General features: G+C 39.5%; 1 protein-coding gene across 1 annotated transcript in view; it reads left to right on the top strand.

Moving 5' to 3' along the window:
- Positions 1-24504, top strand: part of hs1bp3 (HCLS1 binding protein 3) — a 76662-nt gene extending 52158 nt beyond the window's left edge. Inside the window, exons 6-7 of the mRNA XM_039748195.1 lie at positions 1711-1849; positions 23551-24504. Coding sequence (XP_039604129.1) covers positions 1711-1849; positions 23551-23797 — 386 coding nt within the window. The 3' untranslated portion in view covers positions 23798-24504. The remainder of the gene's footprint in view (positions 1-1710; positions 1850-23550) is intronic.
- The last annotated feature ends 2965 nt before the right edge of the window (positions 24505-27469 follow it).

Genomic DNA, 27469 nt, shown 5'->3' with positions numbered 1-27469 from the left:
AAGTCAGCAGAGCTTTATAGATATCAATCTGTCCAGTTAGGAAGCATAAGCGATTGTTTAGACCTGCCTTAGTGCAAATGAAAGTGACAACCAGTGCACTGGAGAGCCAACAGCAAGACACTCCGCAAAAGACAATGGTTTTTCAGGTGGTGGCCACAAACAGTTGCTCTTTCCTTATCCTTTCTGACTGATTCTTCTTTAACTGTCACAAGATGGTCTCAAGAGCATGGAGAAGATACCAGGAGATGGGCCGTTACATGAACAATATGAGAAAGAGAAGAGTGAATAAAACTGAATGCAACTACATGTATAAGTGTTGATTTGCTTTTAGTTTAGAGTGAAAGTATATAAGATAAAAGAAGATTAGCCCTCAGTGTAGTTACAGTAAAAAATATATGGATGTAATAAACAGAAACAACTTATGCCAGTCTTCCACCAGTGTTGTTTTCTTAAACTGTTACACAGTGAACTGTCATAACAAACCATCAATGCTGTATTGTGCAGTTCCCACAATGAATATACTGCAAGAAGAATTGAATATTTTTGCTGAAAAGATTATATTTTTTTAAGTTACCTAGACCAATTTCAGTGGTTTTGAAATATGAATGTAAATGTTTTTATTTTTAATTAAAGTGAATTTGGTAAATTTATTGCCTTTATCATGTGACCATGGTGTGGAGTAATCTTTTTTAGTTTAGTTTGTGTTAAAGGCCCTCTACCATGTTCACCACAACTTCATAAGGAAAACATGACTCTGTGGCAGAACAATTAAGGTTCTACGATTTCCTTTCTGAACTAAGGGTACTCCTAGACTTGATTCAGTCATTGGCACAGAGGTTGGTTCAGATGGTCTAGCTAGAGCCAGTGATCCAGAGGGGGTATCAGAGAGTATACAGATCCAGGAGCTCTAAGGAGAGAGAGTTCTAAGGAGAGATCTGCTTCCACTCCTCCTATAGTGAGATAGCTCCCTGCAACTAAAGTGGGGGGACTTAACTGTCAACTGCAGAAACGGTGAAGAGGCACATGTACCTTCATTTTAAGGGATGGTATAGGTTCTGTTAAATGGATCAGAGTTCCATTCCAGGTATTAGTCAGTGACTGCTTATAGCTGCACGATTGTGTCCATCAGAATGACAAAGATATTATCCTTCATGGCATCTCTTGGTTTGCATGAAATGTAGCTTATATTTGATAAATATCTTCGGTTAGAAGGTGAAATTCAGAAAGCAAGGGGACTAGATAGTGGCTTATGGTAGCCACAGAACAGCTCAGTCACATGAATAAGTGTCCTTCCAGAATTTACTTGGCGAGGGTTAACAGGTATTTTGCATCTCTGTCTTTTCTTTTTTCTTTAGTAGAGAAGGCTTTGTGTGCCACAGAGAACCTAACAAAATGGCATTATACTTATTTTATCCTACAATTATCCTAGTTTTACTCTGTTTTTCAATTAAATTGTACCTATTATATAACATGTTGTATTAGTTTAAAATTATCCATAATACATGCAGAAGTTTGACCTATTGTATTGCTAATATTTTTGTAAGGTTTTACAACAGCATTAGGTCTGTGAAAAGAACATGAGAACAAGAGGGTGTAGAAACTGGTGGATTTTCAGAGGTCAAATATATTGACTGTGTATGATTAATACAGCTGTGTACAAAATACCTAAGGAACATTACAATTACAACTCAAGTTTAAATATTTTTTAAGGTGATATAAAACTATTTGAAGACCCTGATCTCGGAGGGACTGTGAAGCTTGGCGATTCACTTTTACTCCCAAGTGCTTGTACAGTTGTAAATACTAATTTAACCATGGAGTTCAGTGAGGAAACCGAAGAACTTTTCAGGTAATGCAAACAATCAGCAGTCTCTTCAATTCCACCCGGGGTGGGGGGTTAAACGTTAACATTATACAAAGTTATTGTCTGTTTTACCTGAATTTTTATCACTCTTTAATTTTGTTTTTATCATTATGCTGCCGCTGGAGTATGTAAATTTCCCCTTGGGATTAATCTATCTATGTTATCTATCTTATCTATCTTATCTATCTATCTATCTATCTATCTATAATTTATGAATGTCGTTTCCACTTTGATTCCGTTTAGGAAATAATATTTACCATACTGTATTTTTTATGAAGTGTATTACTTGTATATGCTAAATAACGTAATAATATCATATAATATAATAATAATATATAGAGTGTGAGCTCTCCAAAAGCAAAGATGATTTTTCCAGATAGGAGATCTTTTGATGAGAGTCACAGGCCAAGCCACTGGCAAAAGCAATAGTAGCATCATGAAGGAAACCTGTAACAGCCATCTAGCAAAATGCAAGATCTTGAGTTGACTCATCATCAAAAGAAATTAATTCTTCAAGATTAGGAGCCAATTAAATAATACATTTAGGGTTCTGAAGCAAAGATGTATTAAATTTCCATCTGTGCCCAGGAGACCATAGAGGGCAAAAACATGTGTAACAAAGCACACTTATGATCAAAGATGCCGGACAAGAGGAGACTAGCAGAAGGTAGAGAGTGAGAAACAAAAACACAATTGAAGTGAGACTGAGACTTAAAGCAGTGAGAGATAAAAAGCAGTACTCTTTAACAGAGGGGTCAATTAAACAGTATGAATCAACCACATTAAGATCAACAACAAATTTGCACAAAGTGCGAGTTGAATATAGGAGCCAATGTCCCAGGAGAGGAGATTTATCCAGGATTGGGTCAAGCACAGCATTGGTATCTATGCCAAAAGGAAACTAATAGTCATGGTGTGTAAGAGTCTGACTAGCCAAATCCTGGAAGATGGTGCAGTTTAAGGGGGTGGGAGCATACACGGCAATAAATCCATCTCAATTAAGAAAGCGAGATCAATGTGGTGTTTATGTAAAAAGTCAGTCACATAGGTGTTGACAAGGCTGTAACGTTCCAAGAAGCCATATTCAAATTATCCATGGACTGAAATAAAGAGAACAGTATAAGTAGAAAGGAAGAGAAACAGAAAAATGTGCCAAAAGAGCCAAGCATATCCCCGTGGCAACATACTTCTGCTGCTCAGCCTCAAACTCAAAAAGCGTTCTCAGTAAAACCCACCCTACACCAGAAAACAGCATAAAACCTGTAACCCTATGCTCCAGATAACTGCCTCCTCAGCCAAGCAAAACATCTATGCTAAAAAAACCTGGGAGATGTAGTACAAAGGCTTATAACCAGATGCGTGTACAACCCAATGATGTAAGGCATCAGAATTAATGTGCAAATGGTGCCCATTACCAAACTAAAAGACTGCATGCACACGTCCAACCACTCCACTCAGTAAAAGGATAAATAAATATGAAGCAGAAATTAAAGCCACTGCCATCAGGATCAGCAATTATGAAAAACATAAACTAAATACCTACACCCTGATGATCACTTTACAGCATTACCCTCCAAGGTTAAATCTTATTAACAATAATTATAGGAAATTAAAAAAAACTTCACCAAAACATTGAGGAATAATCAGTCCTTGTAAAAATTCTTTGGCAAAATAAAAGTAATTGAGCTTCACAATGGTGCCAATTGGGAGAGTTGTGGCGACAGCCCAGTGGAGAACTAAAGGGTGCAGGCATCCAGCGAGGCATCACAGAGGAAAGGGACGAGCAATTCAAAGTCTTCTAAAACTCGGCTGGAATGTTGTAGAATCTATGCTGACCTCCAAAAGAGAGCTCGAGTCATGTAGTGAAGACCAATAAAGGAGTGACTCCTAATTCCTTTACCCTTCTGATCAGCACATGCATTGCCCGCCTTGCTGTTTTAGCACTGAAGTCTTGATAAAAATACATTTTATGTTCTTCAAAGGAGAGGTCCTGAATTTTTTTTTTACCCTTGAGTAACTGTCAGAATATTTTGATAAATGATGAACATCGTTATAATGGCATCAGGATGAGATGTATTATCCTGTAGACTGTGCACCCATTGAGCCCTCTCTATAACAGGCTCAAAGGAAGCCAAAGCAGTAAAAATGTTTGACCAGAGCTGAAGAAGGAAAATTCCTCTTCTAGCAATCCTTATGCCTATAAGTTTAAGATTATTACAGTGCTGACGATTTTCCATTTTGGTAATCTTTGCTGACAATGACTCAACCTCTCCGTCGATGCCAGCAATTTCCACGCTATGGTGGGAAGTCATAGCTTTCACGAAGGCAACATCCTTGTACATCATCTTGAAGTCAGTCCTTAAGGTGTTCATATCAGCCCGGAGCTCAATATGATTCTGCTGAATGATGCCATGTAAGGAATTCACCTAGTGTTCAACAAATTTTTTCATCTCCTCAACAAACGAAGCCATGAAGGGAGAGATGCCATTCTGCTCTGAGATGCCTTCAGGTCGGAGTATTTTTTTACCCAAACTCCTAAGGGAGGAATGGGATCTTCTTTGTGAAGTAGCGATGAACCTATGCACTAAGGTAAGCTGAGTGTAATATGTAATTTTGAAAACGTTTAGATGACAAAGGCAATCAGTGGTGAGCAAAAGGTGGAAACAATGCAAGCAGAAGCAGAACTGTGCAGCCATTAAGCAGCATGCATCACAGGATTCCCCTGGATCTTCATATAGTTGATAACTGAAATATATATATGATGTTGAAAAATTAGGATCAACAACTAACAATAGTATCTTCATTCAAATATCAAAGAAAGTACATGTTTTTACTAAGGCACAGTAAATTAAACTTTTACAATGGCATTTACAGATCGTTACAGCTGTTTACAGGCCACACATGCTTGGCTATGCTCTTCTTTATAAATATAATAATAATAACAACACATTTATATAGTACTTTTTCCACGCTCAGAGAGCTTTGCTTTATATTCAAATAAGTATATTATGAATGAGTATATTATGAATAAATGTACAGAAGAATGCACACTAAATAATACTGGATACAAACTGATATCAAACATTAAACACCAAATAAGGGAATAGTACAGACAAACACAAACTTCTCAATTAGAATACATGATGATAAATAGGAATAAATATACAAAAATACAAAATGCTAAACGAACACCAGAGAGCAAAAGATTCCTTGTATCATTAGAAGCACCTGAACAGAGATGGTAAGAATGTCAAGTGTAAAGTCAACATATTTTACAGATGCAGTTGCAAGGTTTGGATGCAGTAGAGCACAAGTTAATTTGAGGCCCAAGATTCCTATGAACAGTAAACTGAAGTGGGTGCATAGGTCTGTAGCCACATAAGAAGTTACTGATGTCACCTGGTGCAAGGCCATTTATAGCTTGATAGGTAAACAACAGAATCTTATATTGAGCCCTGGAACAGAATAAGAAGTAAAAAACTTCCTAAATTTTATTTATGTAGGCCAAATGAAAGTGGGAGGAATCAAAAATGATGCCTGAGATTACTTTCAGTAGGTAACAACATGGTAATATCAAGAATGAATGAAACAGAGCTAAATTTCATAACCTGGAATTTAGTATTGAGTAACATGAGTTTGTTGTTTCGGTTTAAATTTAAAGGGTTGTACTTTCCATCCAGCATTTTGTTTCTTCAAAGTAAGTTGTGAGCTGGGAAATCTCTGATGTACATAATACTGAAATAGATATGAACAACAAAAACACAAAAAATAACTCAGTCCAAAGCTGCAAACAATATAGGCTTGGTAAAGAATAGTCAATATAGAACAGTCATGTCGAACGTCTTGTCAGGTTTCAGATAGGGTTCCTCCCCTTACTGGAATTCAAAGTTTTGATTCATGTCTTTTTTTGTTGTCTGTGACATTTTTATGTTATTGTTGCTTTTGTTGATTTTGTGCTTTATTCTTTGCCTTTGTTATGTTCCATGTGTTTTGTGGGTAGTCTCCAAACATGCAGGGACACCTGCCAATTACCACCAGGAACTGCCCTCCACCCTATAAATCAGGTGGGTCTTCCACAGTTCTTGGTGGTTCATTTTGAACGTGCTAGGAACTTGATGAGTTTACTCATGTTTTATTGATTAATTAGATTTCTGGATTGTTGAACCTTGTTGCACTATTTTGAATATATTTCTGTATTACTTTATTGATATTTGTTTGCATTGGATTGCTCTAGTGTTTTTGGGCAATTCCTTTGTTTCTTTTGGTCCATGGAGCTTCTTTGTTATTGATGAGCATTTTGAGAATAAGCTTTTTATAAAGATATGGTGCTTGCCCTTATTACTAGTTGGTATCCATTTGGTGCCCATTTTTGGAAGTGTTTGGGACTATGTTCTTTGGAATTTACTAGGATTTATGTACTTTGAAACTCCCAGTTCACAAAACTTGTGTGACTGAAGCTAAGCTGGACCAAGCAAACTTACCAGTCTGTTAGATACAATTTATCCTATTAAAGAGCAGTGCCAAAGACAACCACCATGCTTTCCATTCTGAACAGTAGAATATTGTGACTAGAATTATAATATGCTGCATTAAAGTTTAACAGAATTTGCCCAAAGTATGCTACTTTAAGCAAACCGTTAGTTACTTTAAACAGAACAGTTTCACAGCTGTGCTGTGCACTAAAGGCAGGCCAAAAGGCTTTCATTATGTTATGCAGAGTCAAGTAATAGGTCATTTTGAAAAGGTTAAATGAGAGAGTAGCTGATACTTGTTATGATCAATGTTGGAGTTGCAGAAGCAATTTTCAAGTAGCTTGAACATAGCCTGAATTGGGGGATGTATTTACTTTTATTAGCCAGCACTCTAACATGTAGGCTGGATTTGAGTGTGATGGGGAAAGGAAGCACACAATTACTAGGTCTCATTTTACAGAGTAGGTAGGCCATTGATAAATGGAGGTGAAATAGTGAAAACTAAAACTATGAAAAAAGAGCTGGATTGAGAGGTAGTCAGGAAAGAATATGATAAGCATTCATTATTTAGGTTTGTTAATAGTATTATGGAAAAAAGAAATGGGATTTTTCACAATTTGAAGTGGACCAGTTAATTGTAGAGCTAGGTACAGGCTAAAGGAGCTTGCCATTAGGAAAACAAAATGAATATTCCAATAATATTCACTCTTGGCTGCAGTTATTCTACCTCTACAAGCCTTATGATGGTCAAAGGAAGCTGAACCTTGCACAGTGAGATCCCAGTGAGGACAGTGTGAAAGATGCCCCGGACACAGACAGACACTGGTGTGACGGAAGTGCTGCATGGGCACCCGGAAGCACTTGGGGTGTACCTGCTTCCTGGTTTGGCAGCATTTCCTGGTGTGGCGGAAGTGCTGCAGTTCAAGGCTCCTTTGCCCTTCAGGCGCCATCTGGCAGTGGACATGGATTCCCACAGGATTGAGCCTTCCAGTTCCGTGGCTCTCACACTATCCAGAATGGCTGTTCTCTTGCGTCCTGGGGAAGGAATTGCCCCTCTGCCAGTCCCCTGCTTCTCCGGGCCTCCCGGTGGGGCAAGATCCCCAGCCATCCATCACAACAGTGAGGGCAATCTTATGATACTCTCTTCAAGGTGCTGGCCAGCTGTTTTCATAGTTTGTAGAATATATTTATAACATGACTCTCAAACAAGACCTCTCTGTGTTTTAAAAGTAAAAATAGTTGTCTAGAAGATTATTTCATGTCGATATTAAGGGTAAAGAGAGTAAGATGTTAAAGGCAAGGTTTATTGATATTTGTAATGTTTCAGAAAGAAATTTGACTAACACCGATATTCAATCACATAACACTACTTTCATTAAAATCACAATAAAGCTTCATGAAATCAACCTTGTTTTTAATAATCATTTATAATATCATTATGCAGAAGACATGAGCCAATAAGCTTTTAATTGGCTATATGTATACTTACGGTATCAAGTGCAGGGGAGGAAACAGTCTTGGACACAGCTATGCAGGGCCTGGAGACACAGGCCTAATTTGGAATCAGCAATAACCCAAGTCTGCATGTCTTTGAGAATGTGGTAGGAAAAACCTATACTGACACAGCGATACCATTCAGACTACATGTGGACAACAAACATCTCTGGGATTTAAACTCAAGACAGCAGCACTAAGGACTGATTTTTTTGAATTTCTACAATGTTCCATGTGTAACTAATTTGCACAGCAATCTTTACGAAGCAGTTTTGTGTATGCATGTGTTTATCTGAATTTTAGTTTAGTTGAATCTTTCATTAATCCCATGTTGATTTAAAAAGAGGAAAACAGGTGAAAAAAAGTTAGAAGCACTCTCTCAAATCATTTGAAACCAATTTAGTAACTGTAGAAAAATAGCTAGAAAATGGGAGAAACAGAAGGAATAAGCAAACTCTACAACGCTTACTGAGTGTTAGTACAACCCCTAATTCCAATGAAGTTGGGACGTTGTGTAAAAGGTAAATATAAACAGAACACAATGATTTGCAAATCCTTTTCAACCTATATTAAATTGAATACACTACAAAGACATCGAATGTTCAATGTGATAAACTTTATTGTTGTTTTGCAAATCTTCACTCATTTTGAATTTGATGCATGCAACACGTTCCAAAAAAGCTGGGACCCTGTGTTTACCACTGTGTTATATCACCTTTCCTTTTAACAACACTCAGTAAGCGTTTGGGAACTGAGGACAGTAATTGTTGAAGCTGTGTAGGTGGAATTCATTCTCATTTTTGCTTGATGTACAACTTCAGTTGCTCAGGGGTCTCCGTTGTCGTATTTTGAGCTTCATAATGTGCCACACAGTTTCAGTGGGAGACAGGTCTGACTGCAGGCAGGCCAGTCTAGTACCCGCACTCTATTACTACAAAGCCATGCTGTTGTAACACATGCAGAATGTGGTTTCTCATTGTCCTGTTGAAATAAGCAGGGATGTCCCTGAAAAAGACGTTGCTTGGATGGCAGCATATGTTGCTCCAAAACCTGTATGTACCTTTCAGCTCTAATGATGCCTTCACAGATGTGCAAGTTACCCATGCCATGGGCACTAACACACCCCCATACCATTACAAATGCTGGCTTTTGAACTTTGTGCTGATAACAATCTGGATGGTCCTTTTCCTCTTTGGCCCGTAGGACACGACGTCCATGATTTATAAAAACAATTTGAAATGTGGACTCGTCAGACCACAGCACACTTTTCCACTTTGCATCAGTCCATCTCAGATGAGCTCGGGCCCAGAGAAGCCAACAGCGTTTCTGGGTGTTGTTGATATATGGCTTTCGCTTTGCATGATAGAGTTTTAACTTGCACTTGTAGATGTAGCGACAAACTGTGTTAACTGACAATGGTTTTCTGAAGTATTCCTGAGCCCACGTGGTAATATCCTTTACAGAATGATGTTGTTTTTTAATGCAGTGCCGCCTGAGGGATTGAAGGTCACGGGCATCCAGTGTTGGTATTCGGCCTTGCCGCTTACGTGCAGAGAATTCTTCAGATTCTCTGAATCTTTTGATGATATTATGGACAGTAGATGATGAAATCCCTAGATTCCTTGCAATTGTATGTTGAGAAAGTTGTTATTAAACTGCTGGGCTATTTGCCCACGCAGTTGTTCACAAAGTGGTGAACCTCACCCCATCCTTGCTTGTGAATGACTGAGCGTTTTGGGGATGCTCCTTTTATACCCAATCATGACAAACACCTGCTTCCAATTAACCTGTTCACCTGTGGAATGTTCAAAACAGGTGTTTTTTGAACATTCCTCAACTTTCCCAGTCTTTTGCTGCCCCTGTCCCAGCTTTTTTGGAACATGTTGCAGGCATCAAATTCAAAACGAGTGAAGATTTGCAAAACAACAATAAAGTTTATCAGTTTGAACATTAGATATCTTGTCTTCATAGTGTATTAAATTCAATATATTATTGAAAAATATTTGCAAATAATTGTATTCTGTTTTTATTTACGTTTTACACAACATCCCAACTTCATTGGAATTGGGGATGTAAAAGATAATAATATATCTTTTAAAATATAGCACATTTCCAAAAGAACAGAAATCTGAAGTGCACAAATAAAATTGCTTAGCACATTCTGACATAGTGAAATAGCAAGATAAACTGTGAGCTCTTTTTACTGTAAGTACCCAAGATAGCCAAGACAGCCCAGATCATCAATGACATTGTGATTGTTAGTTCTCACTTGTTCCTTCACCATCAGCCTAAATATTTTTTGTTCAAGTCCTTCCCTTAAGATCCCTTTTATCTCTGATTGCAACCTAGGATGATAATTAACACCATTAGATATATAGATATATTTAGGAAAGGATGATTCTTTCTTGTAAAGTAAAAAGAAGGGTAGACCATCTAGATAGATAGATAGATAGATAGATAGATAGATACTTTATTAATCCCAAGGGAAAATTCAAATAATCCAGCAGCAGTATACTAATACAGTGGAAGCTCGAGATACAAACAACTCTGTATACGAGAAATTCAAGATACGAGGAAAGTAAGAGTGAAATATTTGGATCTAAATACGAGCATTGGCTCGTGTAACGAGCCACGAGCCAGGCTGTGGGTATGCGTGACGTGTTTCCCGATCCGCCTCGACTCTGGGATTCACCCAAGCTGACGCTGCCCGCCCGTCAGCTAACTCAGTGTTCCTTGTTCTCCCGTAGCGTGAGGATCCACGCGTTTGTGCGCTTGTGATTTCATTGGTTTTTTTTGCATTTAACGTGAAAATAATTATTCCACGATGCCACTCAAGAAGATTATTTCCACAGACAGTGCCGCAAAGAAAAAAAGGAAGCCATGGCAGTTGAAATTAAGAAAGAAATCATAGATAAACATGAGTGTGGTGTAAGAGTGACGGAACTGGCGAAGACTTACGGCCGTTCGACATCGACGATCAGCATTACTCTGAAGAAGAAGGAAGAAATTAAGAAACTTGATGTGGCCAAAGGAGTTACCGTGATTTCCAAGCACCATCCAAAACACCTAGAAGATGTTGAAAAGCTGTTGTTGGTGTGGATTAACGAGAACCAGTTAAAAGGCGATTCGGTGTTGGAAGCTATCACTTGCGCTAAGGCTAAGAAGCTGCTGTACTTGGACCTTCTCCGAAAAACACCAGGTACGTCGGCTGAAGATGAGGAGGCATTTATGGCAAGCCATGGATGGTTTAAAAAATGTAAAAAGAGAATCGGTATTCACAGTGTTGTGCGACATGGGGAGGCTGCCAGCTCTGATACAGCTGCTGCTGATAAATTTGGGCCAGAGTTCCAACAGTTTATTACTAATGAGGGGTTTATTCCCCAGCAAGTGTTTAATTGTGATGAAACAGGTCTTTTTTGGAAGAAAATGCCTACATCATGCAAGAGGAGAAATCTTTGCTTCGCCACAAGCCAATGAAAGATAGGCTTACCCTCTTGTTCTGCGCCAACGCAAGTGGAGACTGTAAAATTAAGCCGTTGCTCATCTACCACTCAGAAAATCCACGAGTTTTCAAGAGGGGGAAGGTGCAGAAAAAACAACTGAATGTGATGTGGAGGGCCAACAGCAAAGCCTGGGTAACATGGCAATTTTTCATCGAGTGGGTCAACAAAGTTTTTGGCCTCTCAGTGAAGAAATATCTTCACGAAAATAAGCTGCCACTCAAGGCTTTTGCTCGTCCTTGATAATGCTCCTACACATCCTCCAGGGCTTGAAGATGATTTGCTGGAGGAATTTCAGTTCATCAAAGTCAAAATAAAAAAAGAAGTTGTCACATATCAAAGTCGCTGTGAAAAGCCGAGTCGTAGCCCACTGTCTGAGTGTCATTTGAAAGCTTACTAGGATACAGAGAAAAAAAAAAGGCACACAGTGGGGAAAAAGCACAAAATGTCAACTTTAATCTCGAAATTTCCACTTTAATCACGTAGTTTATTTTGTCTTTAAAGTAGAACATCATAAACTTAATCTTAAAATCGTTTAATTTACTAGTTTCTCAAATCCCATCATAACTAAAGTAGTACGTTAAATGCTTTGTTTTGTATTTGATCATCTGTGTGCTCTATGTGTGTGAATCACTACGTGCTTCTTAAACCGGCTTTCTCTACCTCCGACAGGACACAGAATCCATTACATTCATGATATTACAGCTCTCTGAATAACTAAAATACTGAGATGTACTGTATATGTGATATCATTTTCATGATGATAGGAGTTAAAGCGTGTTACTAAACATGGGAACACGGTGGCGCAGTGATTGTGTGCGACCGTCGATAAAATAATTTATTGCAGCAGTACTGTCTCTTTCAAACATACTAACCTCCTGTCCTTCCTTTCTCTAAATATCCAATCGCCACATAAACAGCTCTGTAATAGATGTTAAGCCGTCTGTAAGCTTATAACTCCGATTCTTCAAAACTTTTAAGGAACATTGAAATATCTTCGTAGTGCATGTTTAATTATTCTATCCTTCATGCCAGTCCAAGTGAAGCATACAGCGCGAGGTTTGCAGGAACAATCCGTGAACAGAGCGCCAGATCCTTGCTAGCATTGCGACACCGTGTCCTTTAATTATTAACAATATAGATTATTTAAATAAAGCTAAAGTTTTATCTGTATAATATAATAAACATATTTTGCTGCATTTCATCTTAAAAATGATATCGTCATCATATGTAAATACGCGCTTTTTAAAGTGGCACAGGTTGTGCAATATTATAACTGTATCGCAAGTTTACAGTGGGGTAATTGTACTTATAAGTACAAACAGTTCTACAAGGAGCAGTTGATTGAGTGAATGATTGTGTTGAGAGCTTTTGGGATGAAACTGTTTCTGAACCACGAGGTCTGTACAGTAAAGGTTTTGAAGTGTTTGCCGTGTGAGAAGCAGTTCAAATAGAAAGCATGGCTGAGGCAGCATGTGCTTGATGCTGTATACCGATAATTCTCTTTCCGATCAGCTGCTCTGAGTGGTGCAGTGAGAGTAATATGGAAAAAGATATTCCGTTGTGGCAACACCTAATGGGAGCAGCTGAAAGAAGAAGAAGGTGCAGTGAGAGTAACAACACTAAAGCAGCTATGGTATTTAGAATAGTTTGACCATTCTGTGGACCATTATATTGTTACAGGTTAATTACAATCAGATGCATTAAACTAATAAACAATATGTGGTTAATTTCAGTGTATTTATAAAGCTGTGTCATGGATGTGGATCTGAAAAAGAAAGGTAAACCACACAGGAACAGTAGCACTGCTTTGACGCTGGGTGCCGGCAGTCTGCAAAACCGAGCGGAGAACTTGCGTACGACAAGGTATGAGGTACCGTGGAAATATGCTTGGTCTCCAAATGAGGCACTTTTTAGGAAAAGACAGGCTTTACAATCAGAACTCAACCTCTTGACAACAAAAGAAATGGAACAACTCATTTTTAAATCGCAACATCATTACTATGAACATGGAGAAACAGAATAGGTGAGGGTTAGGATTTTGAAATCTGCCCTAAATTTAACTGGGACGCTAATAAGATCTTAGCTCAACAAATCCACAACCAGGATGTTCGCAATTCAATATCAGTAATCACCAACACAGACAGTAATAAAATCATACAATCAATTATACTCAGTTTATAAAATACAAGACACAATGTAATGTGTTTTTTGATACATTAGTGATACCACAGCTATATACTCTCAGTGCAGAGGAATTGGATAAACATCTGACATTATTAGAATTACAAGATGCTATAAACTCACTTCAGACCGGTAAAGCACCGGATCCTGATGGCTACCCTGCTGAATTTTATAAGAAAGTTCCAATTAAGTTAGCTCCCTTTTTATTAGCAACATTTATAAAAGCCAGAGACAATAAAATTCTACCTCAAACTTTTCCCCAAGCATTAATGACAGTTTTTCCTAAGAAAACAATGTGCTTTATACAGACTAGTCTCACGTCTGAATAATGATGTTAAGATACTCTTTAAAGTTCTAGCTAGAAGGAAAAAGAGAAAGTGCTCGCTTCGGTAATATCACAAGCGCAAATCGGATTTATTAAGGGTAGGCCAATTTAATGTAATATATAAACCTGAGTCGAATCCATGGGTCACTAGGTGGTTTCTTGACCTTCAACCTTACAAGTTTTCACTAATTCATCGTAAGGGTTCTCTCCATGCCAATGCTGATGCTCTCTCTCGTGCCCACGACCTCTCGGTGCAGGATGCCCGACCTGATGGGTCTGGGCTGGGTGGGGGTGTGGGGGGCCTTGTCACACATGTGCGAGTAGGAGGCAGCTAAAGGGTCTGAGTAAGTGTAATGAAACATCTGACCAGGGGGTGGTGGAGTGCGCTGACTTTCTTTCTCAGTTCCCTACAGACCTTTCCCAGGAAATTCTGCAAGGTTCTGGCCCCTTTGATGACATCACTTCTGGTTCCGGCCCCTTTGCTGACATCAGTTCCTCTCCAGACCTTTAAAGCTTCCATCTTGGACTACTATAGCCAGTTCTGTTGTGGACTCTGTTCTATGTACATCGTGCTTCAAAAAACAAACATTTGCAGCTGGGAAAAACAATATACGGGTGGCTGCCCCAAACCTTTATGATGTCTTTGGCGTATTATTATCACAGTGGCATAGCCGGCTGGATGAAGTCCCAGAAGAAACCGGGACACGAACATGAAATCAACCAGGTAGGAAAGTACCTGGGCCAAGTTTCGGGAGGAGGGGGGTGCGTTTGGGGGTCAGGAAGGACTCAGTACAGGCTCCACTCCTCAAATACAGCACCGGGCTTATAACGTACCAAAGGTAGAGTGTGAAGGGGACGTACAGACATAGGCTGGTTTCTGGGGATGAAACGAAAAGGGCTTATTATGCTCTCTCGATGGAGAGTGCTGAGCAGCCCATTGGGTTTGAGGTCCCAGATAAATATGAGCTATCCCCAGTCCAACAGGCAAAAATAATAAAAAAATGGGAATTTGATCCAGAGACATTAATCCAGGCACAAGCTATGACCCTCTGGGAGCAGGTGGCCTTATGGCTAAGGCCATTTGAACTATCCACCTGCCAAATAGTGCAGCAGGTAGCCTGCTTTTTTTTTTTTAAAGAGCCTCCCAAAAAACTTTGCCCTGCTGAACTGGGGAGATTTCCATTCTATGGAAGAGCTTATAAAGCTCGTAAAATCATCTATGCCAGTCTCGAAATCTGGGAGAGCAGAACTGTCCTCTAGACAACTAAAGAAACTGAACATCTAATTTACAAATCCAGACATCATTATTATGAACATGGAGAGAAAGCTAATAAGCTTTTAGCGCAACAAATTCACAAGCAAGATGCATAACGCAATCTCGGTAATCACTAACACGAACGGAGATAAAATCATCGAACACAAAAATATACTTTTAGAGACTACTATAAATCCCTATATACTACTGAGTTTAAAGAAGACAATATACAATCTAATGCATTTCTGGATACATTACAGATACCACAAATTGACGCTTTTAGTGTGGAGGAACTCGATAAACCTCTGGCATTATCAGAATTACTGGATGCTATAAAGTCACTCCAAGGTGGAAAAGCAGCAGGCCCTGACGGCTACCCTGCAGAGTTTTACAAGAAATTCTCCGCTCAGCTAGCTCCCCTCCTATTAGCAACATTTACAGAAGCCAGAGATAACCAATTTCTTCCACAAACCTTTCGCCAAGCATTAATCACTGTCTTTCCAAAACAAAATAAGTACTTATTACAATGTGCATCATACAGACCAATTTCACTTCTGAATAACGACGTTAAAATACTCTCTAAAATCATAGCTAGAAGGATGGAGAAAGTGCTCCCTCGTAATATCACAAGACCAAACTGGATTTATTAGGGGCCGACACTTATCTTCAAATCTTGACGCCTGTTTAATGTAATATACTCACCAACTAAATCAAACACCCCAGAAATATTATTATCATTGGATGCAGAAAAAGCATTCGACATGATTGAATGGAAATACCTTTTACTATTTTGGAGAAGTTTGGGTTTGGCCCGAACATTTGTGCATGGATTAAATTACTGTATACTAACCCAGAAGCTTCAGTTTGCATCAATAACATTTGCTCAGACTACTTTAAACTAGAGCGTGGCACAAGACAAGGATGCCCTTTGTCACCGCTGCTGTTTGCAATTGCCATTGAACCACTGGCAATACATTGTCGAAATACTGATCAGATAAAGGGGATTAGCAGAGAAGGACTGGAACAGAAAATCTCATTATATGCAGATGACATGGTACTGTATATATCGGACCCAGAAAATTCTGTGCCTGCAGTCTTAGCAGCACTCACAGAATTTCAAAAGCTCTCTGGTCTCAGAATTAATCTGAATAAAAGTGTACTCTTTCCGTGAATTCTCAAGCATATAATATTAGATTAGACACCCTACCTTTTATCATTGCAGAACAGTTTAAATACCTAGGGGTAAACATCACAAGTAAACATAAAGCTCTATATCAACAAAATTTATGTCTGCATGGAAAAAATTAAACAAGACTTGCATAGATGGTCAACCCTTCATCTCACACTAGCTGGAAGAATTAACACTGTTAAGATGAATATTCTTCCTAAGCTCCTTTTTATTTCAAAACATACCAATATACATTAATAAATCATTCTTTAAGCAATTAGATTCAACAATAACCTCATTTATTTGGAATTCAAAATCCACGCATCAAAGAGCGACCCTACAAAGACAAAAGGCAGAAGGCGGCATGGCTCTACCTAACTTCCAGTTTTATTACTGGGCAGCAAATATACAGGCGATAAGAACCTGGACACAAATAGAAGAACATACACAGGCATGGACCGCAATAGAAGTAAAATCCTGCAGTACTTCTTTGTATTCCTTGCTCTGTGCTCCAATAAACACACGTTATCGGCAATACACTAATAACCCAATTGTGCTCCACTCACTTAGAATCTGGAACCAATGTAGAAAGCATTTTAAGGCGGAGAAGCTTCTTCTGTGGCACCTGCAAGAGAACCACCTCTTTCAACCTTCACAAACATATGCAGTTTTAATATCTGGAAAAATTTGGAATTAACTTGCTTAGAGATCTTTATATAGACAACGTCTTTGCATCCTATGAACAATTACATTCCAAATTTAAACATTCCAGCTACAATTTCTTTCACTATCTTCAAATCAGGAACTTTGTTAAACAGAACCTTCCAGATTTTCCTCATCTTGCACCCTCATCCACGCTGGAAAAATATTGCTCAATTTCAAGGATTAGACTCCATCTCTACAATATATAAAATCATTTTACAATCCCTTCCTTTCAAAGATCCAAGAGGACACTGGGAAAATGATCTCAATTAATATATCAGAAAAGGAGTGGAAAGTAGCAATGCAGAGAATTCACTCGAGCTCCATATCATAAAGCATACAATTATACAACTCAAAATTATATATCGAGCACATCTGTCTCGACTAAAACTCTCCAAAATGTTTCCAGGGCATGATCCAACCTGCGAACGTTGCAACCAAGCCCCAGCCTCTGGGCCTGCACCAAATTAACATTATTCTGGACAAAAATTTTTAATTACCTCTCAGACAGCCTTGGACTCACAATCCCTCCTAACCCATTAACAGCTGTGTTTGGGGTTCTTCCAGAGGGGCTTAAAGTGGAGAAGGACAAACAAATTGTGATTGCATTCACTACACTGTTGGCACGCAGACTTATTCTGATAAACTGGAAGAACCCAAACTCTCCTCTTTTAAGTCAGTGGGAAACTGATGTGTTATACTATTTGAAATTGGAAAAAATCAAATACTCAGTTAGAGGATCTGTACAGACTTTTTTCAAAACATGGCAGGATCTAATCAGTAATATTTTAAAATAAGTTTATAAAGCACAGAGAATTTATTAATTTAGGTATTTTACAAGCCTTAAATTTTACACCGTTTGGCTTGCTCTCTCTCTCAGGGTGGGGATCGATCTGTTCTTAACATAATTCTTTTTTTTGTAAAAACTTGATTGCTATGTATTGATTGTAATAAAATTAATAAATAAATAAAAAAAAAAAAAAACTGTCCTCTAGTGGATTTCCTAGAAATTACGTCCTACAAAATAAGTCTTCCACATAAATCGGAGGCTATTTCTGAGTTCCCGGGCCGCCGGGCGTGCAACCTACCCAGGAACGAGGCGGGATGTAAGTGGAAGGGGGTGGAGACGGTTTGTGTGTTCTTACCAACCCCCTGATGTTATCGAATACGGGACCTAGTGTCATTAATGGTTACAAAGTTAATGCCTTGTTTGATTCCAGTAGCAACATTTCCATTGTTGATTGCCGTTATGTCTTCCCGCTACAAAGAATTAAAGAAAAGACCAGTATTAAATGTATTCACGGATACACCCGGATGTACAATACCGCCCTGTGTTTTGTAAGTCAGGGAGGATAGCTAAGAAAAATTCCCTTGGCGGTTCACCCCAATCCTCCCTTTCCAGCGATTCTAGGGTAGGACTTGTCGGAAAATAAATGCGGTAAAGTATTGACTACTCTCGGTAAAAACTTATAGATGGGGATATCTCGTCTCAAGCTGTCTCCATGCCGTGTACACAGCCGGTGGAGAGAGATATGGAAGCCCACGAGGAGGATGTGGAGATTCCTGGACCGTCGCAGGCAAATATGTCATCCACCCGCGCCTCGACGAGTCGGGAGGAATCCCCTCCCCTTGAGGTCAGACCGGATCCTCTCTACAACATTCACTTTCAGTAAAGAAAAACACCGGCTTCTTTTAAAAGGGAGCAGTGGAATGATAATTCCCTAAAATTTGCAAAAAATGCAGTAGTCCTTGTCAACGGCCAACGCACACACCAGCCCATGCCACAAGGACCTCACTTTGTAATAGAAAATGATCTATTATATCAGGTCGCAGAACATGGGGCAGAGGTTCGGAAACTGTTGTTAATCCCACAAACAAACCGGCAGCAGGTTTGTGAATTAGCTCACGCCCACCTCCTAGGAGGCCATTTAGGCTCTGAAAAAACTTTAGAGCGGATTAAGCTCAAATTTTATTGGCCGGGAATTAATGAGGAGGTTCTCCGTTTTTGTATTTCTTGTCCAGAATGTCAATTACGGCAGATTCCTAGGAGGGGCCGTGCTCCTCTCGTTCCCCTTCCCTTAGTTGATGTTCCCTTTGAACGAATCTGGGTCGATATTGTAGGACCCTTAGAGCGCTCAGCCCGAGGACTTAAATATATATTAGTCCTCGTGGATTATGCAACCCGATATCTGGAAGCTGTTCCCTTGCGCTCAGCTACATCTAAAGCAATCGCATGGGAACTAGTAGGAGTATTTGCGTGTTTTGGTATTCCTAAAGAAGTCCTAACAGACCAAGGAACACCTTTTACCTCGGAAACGTTCAGGGAAACAGCCAAGTTACTGAAAATAAAGCACTTAAAGATCGCGGTGTACTATCCTCAAACCGACGGTCTAGTGGAGAGGTTTAATCAGACTCTCAAGCAGATGCTTCGCAAGGTGGTCAGCGGGGATGGGAGGAATTGGGATCAACTCCTCCCCCTCATTCTCTTTGCCTATCGGGAAGTCCCACAGGCCTCTACGGGGTTCTCTCCTTTTGAATTGTCATACGGACGACGACCCCGAGGTATATTGGATATTTTGAAAGTAGGTTGGGAAGGAGAGGCTCTTCCCTCTACAAATATTTTGGAATATATCGCACAGTTACGTGATAGATTTGGGAAAATTCAACGTATTTTAAATCGTAGACCAAGTGAGCAGGTTTATCATGTGAACTTGCTGAAGCCGTGGAAGGAGAGGGAACCAGATCCCTCCTCCGCTCAGCCCAGCTCATTCTTTGCTCACATAGACACCCTTAATTCCGGCGAGGAATTAACTTATAAACAAAGACGGGAGCTGGACTTAGCTATCCTGTCCGTCTCAGAGGTGGTGAGTGAAAAACCCGGAAGGACCTCTCTGATTGCGCACGACATAGTGACTGAACCAGGGGTTATAGTCCGGGAGCAGCCCTATAGACTTCCTGAGGCAGAGAAAGCAGAAGTGGAGCTGGAAATCAAGCGGATGTGGGACTAGGAGTGATTGAGGAAAGTTATAGTCCCTGGTCCAGCCCAATTGTCTTGGTTAGTAAGCCTGACGGCAGTTGGAGGTTTTGCAATGACTTTCGTCGCCTTAACCAGGTCTCCGTTTTTTTGATGCTTATCCCATGCCTCGTGTGGATGACCTCCTCGAGAGGCTTGGACAAGCTGAAGTTTTGAACACACGACATGACAAAGAGGTACTGGCAGATTCCTTTAACGGACTTCGCGAAGGTCAAGACTGCGTTTAGCACTCCTAGCGGACACTGGCAGTATCGTGTTCTTCCATTTGGGTTACACGGGGCACCTGTGACTTTCCAGCGTCTGGTGAACAAAGTGCTCCAACTCCATAATGCATATAGTGCTGCCTATCTGGATGACGTCGTCATCTATTCCAGCACATGGAAGGAACACGTACAGCAGGTCACTGCGTTATTGTGGACACTAGGAGAAGCCAGGCTTTGTATTAATCCCAAGAAATGTTTCTTTGGATTGAAAGAGGCTAAATATTTCGGCTACCTGGTGGGTCGGGGTACTGTGAAACCACAGTGTTCAAAAATAGATGCCATTGTAAAATGGTCCCATCCGCGAACCAAGAGGCAAGTCCAAGCCTTTCTCGGGTTGGCCAGGTACTGCCGCCGGTTTGTACCTCATTTTTCAGACAGAGTGGCACCCTTGACTGATCTTACGAAGAAGACGGCTCCTAATCATGTGGTATGGACTGACAAGGCGGACGCTGCATTTAGTTATATAAAACAGGCTCTTGCATCAGCACCAATATTAAAAGCCCCCTTTTATTCTCCAGACGGATGTTTTGGACACAGGCCTGGGTTCCGTGCTGAGCCAAAGCATCGATGATGTTGAACACCATGTCATGTACCTGAGCCGGAAACTGTTGGATCGGGAGACCAGGGGCCTCATGCATAAATGGTGTGTACGCACAGAAATGTTGTGTAAGAACGTTTCCATATTCAAATCGCGATGTATAAAACCTACACTTGGCGTAAAGCCACGCACTTTTCTATGGTACCTCATACCTTGTCTTACGCAAGTTCTTCTCTCGGTTTTGCAGACTGGCGGCAACTAGCGTCAAAGCAGTGCTACTGTTCCTGTGTGGTTACTCTTTATTTTCCTGACACGGCTTTATAAATACACTGAAACTAACCACATATTTTTTATTAGTGTAATGCATCTGATTGTAATTAACTTGTAACAATATAATGGTCCAGGGAATGGCTATAGTATTCCAAATACCATAACTGCTTCAGTGTTGTTACCCTCACTGCACCTTCTTCTTCTTCTTCTTCTTCTTCTTCTTCTTTCAGCTGCTTCCGTTAGGAGTTGCCACAGCTGATCATCTTTTTCCATATTACTCTCACTGCTACACTCGGAGTATTTATATCACTGTATCTGAGTGGGGAATCACAGTAGCAGCTGATCGGAAAGAGAATTTTCGGTATACAGTATCAAGCCCACGCTGTATCAGCCATGGCAAAACGCTTTAGATACTCTCCTGTACGGACTTTGCGGTTCAGAAACAGTTTCATCCCAAGAACTTTAAACAATCAATCAGTCCATCAAGTGTTCCTTGTAGAACTGTTTGTACTTATAAGTACAATCACCTCACTGTAAACTTGCACTACAGTTATAATATTGCACAACCTGTGCCACTTTAAAAAGCGCGTATTTACATATGATGACAATATAATTTTTAAGATGAAATGCAGCAAAATATGTTGATTATATTATATAGATAAAACTTTAACTTCATTTAAATAATCTGTATTGTTAATAATTAAACATGCGAGGACACGGTTCCGCAGCGCTAGCTTGTTCATGTATTGTCCCTGCCTTGTGCTGTATTCTTTCTGGGGCTGACATGACACTGGAAGGATAGATGGATAGAATAATTGAACATGTACTACAACGATATTTCAATGTTCCTTAAAAGTTTTGAAGAATCGTTGTTGTAAGCTTACAGATGGCTTAACATCTATTACAGAGCTGACTGTGTTGTGATTGGGTATTTGGAGAAAGAAAGTAAGGACAGGAATTGGAGATTAGTACGTTTGAAAGAGACAGTACTGCTACAATAATTTCATCGAAGGTCGCACACAATCATGCCGCGTGTTCATGAAAATATCACATATACATCTCAGTATTTTAATTGTTCAGAGAGCTGTAATATCACGAATGTAATGGATTCTGTGATTCTGTGATTAACACACATGGAGCAAAAGATCAAATACAAAACAAAGCATTTAACGTGCTTCTTTAGTTACGATGGGATTTGAGAAACTAGTAAATTAAACGATTTTAAGATGAAGTTTATGATGTTCTGCTTTAATGACAAAATAAACTATGTGATTAAAGTGGAAATTTTGAGATTGAAGTTAACATTTCATGCTTTTTTCCTACTGTGTGCCTTTTTTTTCCTCTGTACCCTAATAAGCTTTCATATGACACTCAGATGGTGGGCTACATCTCGCCTTTTTCATGGCGACTTCAATATGTGACAACTTCTTTTTTATGTCGGGCACTGTGTGACTTTGTGAACTTGAGCTTTTGAAGTTTCTCCAACACGCTGTGTCACTTGATCAGCTTTCCTTTGTTGTTTATATCACTGTTTAAACCAACAAATAGTATGCTTTCCTTTGCCTCCACTTGGTATTCGTTGAAATTCTTATATTTTCCCTCTTGCTTTTGCCATTGCCTTTTCACAGAACGCTGAGCTTAAGGGTTATTTATATTGATTTGCATATTCAAAGAGGCATAATTCTGGGAGGAGACGGGGTGGGGGAGAAGGTGCTTGCACTTGAGTTACTTTTCACACTGATCGGGATTTATGGAGCGGAAGAACGTGGAAGTGGGCGAACGCACAGATGTATGCATCTGGATTTTTCTGTGCGTAAGCACATTTCGGCTTTTATACTTACGTCATGTTATAGTGTGAATTCTATGCACGCCGTTATGCATGAGGCCCCTGGACTTTTCTATTTTATGCTTCCCTTTGGTATTCTTTAAATGAATTTTCAGTTTAACAAGATTCATGTTTTTGAGTTGTCTAAAAAAGCCAAAGGTTCATCTTCCTTGTAAGACATTTCTAAATATTTTGTAACTTTTATAGTCTTTACAAACTTTTAAAGCCAGCTTCCCATTTCTCATGGTGAAGACTGCAGGTAACAGTAGGAGAGCTGGCTGACTTGGCATGAGCCTCTTCTTTGTTGGCCAGAGAAGGTCCTGGCCTGCTTTTTAAACTCTTTTGGAGGTCTCACACTACTACGAAATGTTTGTTACTGCAATTCAAAACATTACATAACTAGTGAAACATCTAACAATGTTAAAAGAATGTTTGGATGCCTTTTTATGTAGACCTTTTCCCTTAATATGTGGATTTTTTTTTTTTTTTTTTGTTCTTATCCTCACTGGATTTAAAGACTGTAAAATATTTGTTACTAGTATACTCAAACATTTGAATTCCAGTTAAATTTCATTTTAGGCTGAACTCTTTCGGACATGCCAGTTGAACTGCAGCTGTATTTATTCTTGTCTTATATTTTTGCTTACTTTTTTCAGGGTAGATGACTTTGATAAACTGCTTACATTAAGCACATCTACAAAGCCTAAACCAAAACCAGCACTTAAGCCGAAACCAACTTTGCTTAAAACAACACCTGGGTTATCTAAGAGTGGTGCCAATGCAGCCTCGGTTCTGACACCACAAGTGAATGAAAAGAAAGCAGACGACATGAATGAAATGGACATTTTGAAGTACATTCAACAGAATGAGTCTGTGAGCGATGACTCTTTGGATTTGTTTTAATAATGATTAAATCAATAGGAAAATCAAGCTGTGAGATGAAAAAATATTCTTGGAATAATATAACTACTCATAGCAATATAAAAAAATAACCTTAAAATTATGTCAAATTAATTTGAGGTCCTTCATGTGTTTTTGTTCTTCTCAGCTTTCTGAGAACCAAGTCACTAATGTTTTAATATTGTTACTGTTAATATGAAAACAAATCTCTTTACACATTCTCATTTAGGATGATTTAAAATATTACTGATGTTTACAGGATTATCTTTTTTTAATATTTTTTAATATATTTTTTTTTTTTAATATTTTTTTTTTATATTTTTTTTTAATCCTTGGTAGATCTCTACTAACATAAACTCAGGAACTAAACATAAATGAAGGGCTTTTATTTACTAGTACAATAAAAATTAGCTTTTTTGCAGTCCTGTATTTTCACAGATAAATCGCCATTATTTGAATGTCTGTGCTTATTAAATGTATCTTTAAACATGCAAGTTATTTACAGCCTAAGTGAAGTACTGAAAAATGTGATAATTTGAATGTCTAGTACTATAGGTATTAAAATTCCCATCATTATGCATTTATTTATTTCGTAATTCAACAAAGATTGAAGAAAATATAGACATTCCTTACTTTATAAAAACAATGCACATGAAAAACACATTTGTGTAAATTCATTCTTCCAGAGTTTCATTGTGCTAGCTTTTGTGGAGTTTTTCATAAAACTAAAACAACGGCCAATATTTTGTTATATATCTTTATCTTTCAGAGTACTAATGGAAGGTAATAATGCGATCTTTTTTTTAACTCAGAGAAAATCCCTCATAAAGATATTAGGTTCATGTTTATAATCATGTGTATGAAGAGTAGAGCAAAAAATTCACAAAATTGGTCTGTAGCACAGTAGTTGGGTGTAGTTATCGACTATGCCCCTAGGTTTCATATGCCTGCAGTCTACTTAATCAGTCTGCCTAGTATCACCATGTTCAGTTGATCAAGTCCATATTTCTGGCATTTATTCTACATACACCTGACTTTGCCAAACTTTTTTCTCCAAGCCAAAAAAAAAACATTTCAGGTCATATTGAACATCAAAACAATGATGACCATGTTTTTGCAAATTGGTGGACTTGTTTATAAAGAGTCTCCCCTTGAACAAATAGTTAATCAGGAACATTACAATGATCTGCTTAAGAATCTGTGGGAAAGCATAAGGAATAAAAAAGTCCAGAGCTTGTATTTATACACTGCTGCACCATGACAGCTCACCTGCACACACCACATTGTCAAAGTGTTTTTGACCAAAACAATGTGATTGTCACTTTGCTCCCACCAGGTTCACCAGACCGTGCTCCCTTTGACTTCTGAAGGGAAGAACATTTGTAGCCATGGAATCCAGTAAAAAGAAAAATAAATCACAGAAGGCTTTAGACACGTTAACAACATCTTTACTAATACAGACTGTAGTACTCTGGTAAGGTAAGCATGTGCCATACTAGCTTATTATTCAGCCAGTGAGTATAGAATCCAGTGCCCACATAGTTTGTGAGCATTGATAGATAGAGACATTTTGGATTCCCTTGCAAATCCAAGAAAGTAAATGTTTTGTTGAACATGACTGCACCCGCACTGTTTTCTGTCAGTTTCAAGTCATCAGCCTCTCAACAGCATCTCTTTCAGTGGGAGTGTGGTCTGCTTCATAAAATATGTGACAATGTCTAAGACCAGTTTTCCTGATAGTAAAGGAAAGAGTTATGTGTCACGTGTCAGAAGGTACATTTCTTTTTTGTAAGCTATCTCCTCATCATTGATGATCAGTCCTGCGATTATGGTGTCATCAATAAAGTGTGAACGATAGGGGGCGCCCTCGCTCCCTTGAACCCCTGTCCACGACTCCAGACACCAGGTAAAAGTCCTCAAGTTGACTTTATTTTCTTGCCACAGTGTACAAAGCACACTCTCCTCCACAATACTCATAAATCTCACAATAATACAATAATAAACAAATAACCAATCCTCCAGCTCCCAGACGCGTTGCCACCCTTCCACCCAGCTCAGCTCGTTGTCTGGGAGTTCCCACAGTCCTTTTATACCTCCTGACCCGGAAGTGTTTCTGCCCAATAGTCCACAAGTCCTTTTCCCTTCCGGGTCAGGGTAAATCGTCCCTTTCTTCAACCCGGAAGTCCGTCGCTCTTCCTGTGACGAACCTCCGGGTCACAGGGCACGAAAAAGCCCTCGGTCCTCCCTGCAGCTCCCTCCTGTGGCCCCCACGGCATCCAGCAGGGCTTTGCATAAAAACTCCAATGTCCATGATGCCCTAGCACTCTAGCGGACACTGGCAGTATCGTGTTCTTCCATTTGGGTTACACGGGGCACCTGTGACTTTCCAGCGTCTGGTGAACAAAGTGCTCCAACTCCATAATGCATATAGTGCTGCCTATCTGGATGACGTCGTCATCTATTCCAGCACATGGAAGGAACACGTACAGCAGGTCACTGCGTTATTGTGGACACTAGGAGAAGCCAGGCTTTGTATTAATCCCAAGAAATGTTTCTTTGGATTGAAAGAGGCTAAATATTTCGGCTACCTGGTGGGTCGGGGTACTGTGAAACCACAGTGTTCAAAAATAGATGCCATTGTAAAATGGTCCCATCCACGAACCAAGAGGCAAGTCCAAGCCTTTCGGGTTGGCAGGTACTGCCGCCGGTTTGTACCTCATTTTTCAGACAGAGTGGCACCCTTGACTGATCTTGAAGAAGACGGCTCCTAATCATGTGGTATGGACTGACAAGGCGGACGCTGCATTTAGTTATATAAAACAGGCTCTTGCATCAGCACCAATATTAAAAGCCCCCTTTTATTCTCCAGACGGATGTTTTGGACACAGGCCTGGGTTCCGTGCTGAGCCAAAGCATCGATGATGTTGAACACCATGTCATGTACCTGAGCCGAAACTGTTGGATCGGGAGACCAGGGGCCTCATGCATAAATGGTGTGTACGCGACAGAAATGTTGTGTAAGAACGCTTTCCATTCAAATCACGATGTATAAAACCTACACTTGGCGTAAAGCCACGCCACTTTTCTATGGTACCTCATACCTTGTCTTACGCAAGTTCTTCTCTCGGTTTTGCAGACTGGCGGCAACTAGCGTCAAAGCAGTGCTACTGTTCCTGTGTGGTTACTCTTTATTTTCCTGACACGGCTTTATAAATACACTGAAACTAACCACATATTTTTTATTAGTGTAATGCATCTGATTGTAATTAACTTGTAACAATATAATGGTCCAGGGAATGGCTATAGTATTCCAAATACCATAACTGCTTCAGTGTTGTTACCCTCACTGCACCTTCTTCTTCTTCTTCTTCTTCTTCTTTCAGCTGCTTCCGTTAGGAGTTGCCACAGCTGATCATCTTTTTCCATATTACTCTCACTGCTACACTCGGAGTATTTATATCACTGTATCTGAGTGGGGAATCACAGTAGCAGCTGATCGGAAAGAGAATTTTCGGTATACAGTATCAAGCCCACGCTGTATCAGCCATGGCAAAACGCCTTTAGATACTCTCCTGTACGGACTTTGCGGTTCAGAAACAGTTTCATCCCAAGAACTTTAAACAATCAATCAGTCCATCAAGTGTTCCTTGTAGAACTGTTTGTACTTATAAGTAC

Source organism: Polypterus senegalus, chromosome 3 (genome assembly GCF_016835505.1).
Source record: "Polypterus senegalus isolate Bchr_013 chromosome 3, ASM1683550v1, whole genome shotgun sequence".
NCBI classification, from domain to species: domain Eukaryota; kingdom Metazoa; phylum Chordata; class Cladistia; order Polypteriformes; family Polypteridae; genus Polypterus; species Polypterus senegalus.
Note: the sequence above shows the minus strand (reverse complement) of the source record. Positions and strands in the feature narration are given on the sequence as shown.